This window comes from Antrostomus carolinensis, unplaced genomic scaffold (genome assembly GCF_000700745.2).
Source record: "Antrostomus carolinensis isolate BGI_N321 unplaced genomic scaffold, ASM70074v2 scaffold40694, whole genome shotgun sequence".
Lineage (NCBI taxonomy): Eukaryota > Metazoa > Chordata > Aves > Caprimulgiformes > Caprimulgidae > Antrostomus > Antrostomus carolinensis.
The window spans coordinates 11,802-14,645 of NW_010309811.1; the positions used below are offsets into that span (position 1 = coordinate 11,802).

General features: G+C 57.6%; 1 protein-coding gene across 1 annotated transcript in view; it reads right to left on the minus strand.

The window, feature by feature from the left end:
* The window catches only part of LOC104523564 (glycogen phosphorylase L), a gene marked incomplete at its 5' end in the record, with an annotated part of 12,436 nt that extends 9,595 nt beyond the window's left edge, over positions 1-2,841 (minus strand). Inside the window, 3 exons of the mRNA XM_010166185.1 lie at positions 185-259; positions 993-1,094; positions 2,821-2,841. Of these exons, the coding sequence (XP_010164487.1) occupies positions 185-259; positions 993-1,094; positions 2,821-2,841 (198 nt within the window). The remainder of the gene's footprint in view (positions 1-184; positions 260-992; positions 1,095-2,820) is intronic.
* Positions 2,842-2,844: the final 3 nt, after the last annotated feature.

The following is a 2,844-nucleotide window of genomic DNA, read 5'->3' on the forward strand; positions in this document are numbered from 1 at the left end:
GCGGCCACCGCTGCTTGCTCGCCGGCCACCCACCACCTCTTGCTCCGTGCACAGAAAAGCTGGAGCAAGAAATCCCCCGCCCCTCCCCAGGTTCAGGTACCCCCTGCAGTGGACACAAAGGCTCCTGGGCTGTGTCCCACCACCCAGGCAACCAGATGGTTTGGGGGCTCCCTCACTCACCAGCAAGCCTGCCGAGACCGCCGTTGCCCAACCCGGCATCCTCCTCAATCTCCTCCAACTCTTCCATGTCCAGCCCGAGCTGCAGAGGAGAGGAGAAGGTGATGGGCTGGAGGCCTTCAAGGTGCCCAGCCCCACAGAGGGCAGGTACTGCTGGCATGCACCCCTGGGTGCTGCCCTGCGCCCACCACTGCCGTCCCCCCTTGCAGGTGGGCTCCAGGAGGGGTGGGGAGGGACTTTGGCCAAGGGCAGGGAGTGACAGGACAAGGGGTGATGGCTTGAAAGTGGCAGAGGGGAGATGGAGCTGAGATGTGAGGAAGAAATTGTTTGGTGTGAGGGTGGTGAGACAGTGTCCCAGGTTGGCCAGAGAAGCTGTGGCTGCTCCTCCCTGGAAGTGTTGAAGGCCAGGCTGGATGAGGCTTTGAGCAACCTGGTCTAGTGGAAGGTGTCCCTGCTGCTGGCAGGGGGGTTGGAACTGGATGAGCTTTAAGGTCCCTTCCAACCCAAACCAGTCTGGGATTCTATGAACCATGAGCTTCCTTGCAGTTTATGGGCTTGACCCTCCATCCCATCGGTGCTTGGCAGTGCCGTGACACATTCCTTGGCACGCAGCCCCTGGGCTGGGCAGCCCCAATCAGGCTGCAAACCCCAGACCTTTCCAGAGCAGGTTCTGGAGCCACATTCATCTGCTGAGGCATCACCCGCAGCCTGGGGAGTGGTTTGGAGCCACTGTGGTAAAACACAAACATCCCCAGGAGGTGGAGAACGTGGAGCCCTCCCAGTCCAGGTCCTCACCGATCCCCTGGGATGCTCACCTGGTAGACGGCTTCATCACAGGCATTCTGCAGCCCCAGGTTAATCATGGTGTTCTGCAGTGTCCGCCCCATGTAGAACTCCAGGGAGAGGTAGTAAATCCTCTGAAAAAGAAAACCACCCCCTGGTCACCTTCTCCAGAGCTGGAGGAGGCTCTTCCGGACCCTGGCAGCTGCTATCGGGCATTATCTTGAAGTAAGAGGAAAAAATCTGGATTCTCAACAAAATGGGGTGGTTTGCACAGGGAATTTGATGGCTGGAGCTCCTCAGAGGTGGCCATGTCCTGCAGCCCCTGCCCCGCTCTCCCACCACTGCTGTTTCCCAAGCCAGGAACCACTGAGGTGGGTTTGTTTGGACAAGTCCCAGCGCTCTGTCCGAGAGCAGGGACAGCCCCGGGACGGTCACCCGGGCAGCCAGAGCGGTACAAAGTTAAACTTTACAGAGGAGACATTTCCTAACGTCACCCTGAGCTGCAAAGCAATCAGAAACCTGAGCAAACTGCCGGGGCCAGGGGTGTGAGACAGGACACGGGCTTCCTCTGCTGTCCCCACCGGGTTTGGTGGCAGGAGCACGGTGTGCTCACACCTCCCCTCGCACTGACACGATGTGTGCAGGATGCAGCTGGTAACGCGGAGGCTTGTGTGAGCCATCCCCTGGCAGGTGTCAGGGAGGATTTAGGCTGGAGGAAGGTTCCTGACTTGACAGATTTCCTCAGGACCTGTGTAGAGTGGAGCTGGGAACGGCGATGGGATGTGCTGGGCAGGATCGGTGGGGCTAACTGGTTTGGTCCCAGCAGAGCTGGAGGTAGCGGTGCCAGGTGGATGGGATCCAGCACAGCTCAGCTATGCAGGAAAATCCCCAGATCAAAGCCCTGCAAGAGGCTCAGCTTTTTTTCTCATCCCTCCACAACACAGAGGTGGGGTTAAACTATTGGGGGCTGGTGGGGTATTGCTCTCTCCAAGTCCCTGAAAGGAGGGTGGGGGTGGGTCTGTTTAACCAAGGAACAAGTGACAGGACAAGAGGAAATGGGCTCCAGTTGTGGCCAGGGCAGTTGAGATGGGATGTGAGGAAGAATTTCTTTGCTGAAAGGGTTCTGAGGCATTGGAAGGGGTTACCCAGGGCAGTGGTGGAGTCCCCATCCCTGGAGGGATTGAAGAGTCGTGTAGACACAGTGCTGAGGGACATGGGTTAGTCATAGGGGACTTGTCAGTGTTGGGTTCATGGTTGGACTCGATGAGCTTAAAGGGCTTTTCCAATCCAGGCAGTTCTGGGATGCTGTGAGGCGTTTCCCACAAGGAGAAAGCTGGAGGCTGCCCAGGGGATTGCCAGGAGGGGATTATACTTTATCACATTTATTTTAAACAAGATCTGCTTGCGGTTGGCTCCGGGTTCATCTCAACCTTTGGATGAATTCACCCTAGAAGGCTTGGCAGCTGCTTCTCCTTAAAGCACAGCCAGGCCAGCGCGGCGGGACAACAACCGCTGTTCCCATGGCCCGCGCCCGGCTGCGGCCAAGCCGCGCTCTGTTTGTTTTGCAAAGCAAAGGCCAGTGGCCTGGCCCAGTAAAGTCCAGTCCCTGCGCTGGGCAAAGTCAGGGGGATACCCCTAAATCGAAAAAAGCAAGGTACCCCCCCTTCACCCTCCCATTATCTTCTTTTAATGTGTTCAGAGGAGGGTTTGCACCCACTCGTTACACCGGCCATATAAATTCCCACTCTGGCCATAATGGGGAAACTGGGAGGGGATGGGACACAACGACATGACCTCCCACCACCCTCCACCCTACAAAGCGGGGTCCCCCCACCCACCCCAGCACCCTTTGTCTCCCACCTTGGGGTCCTTCTCATAGTAGTA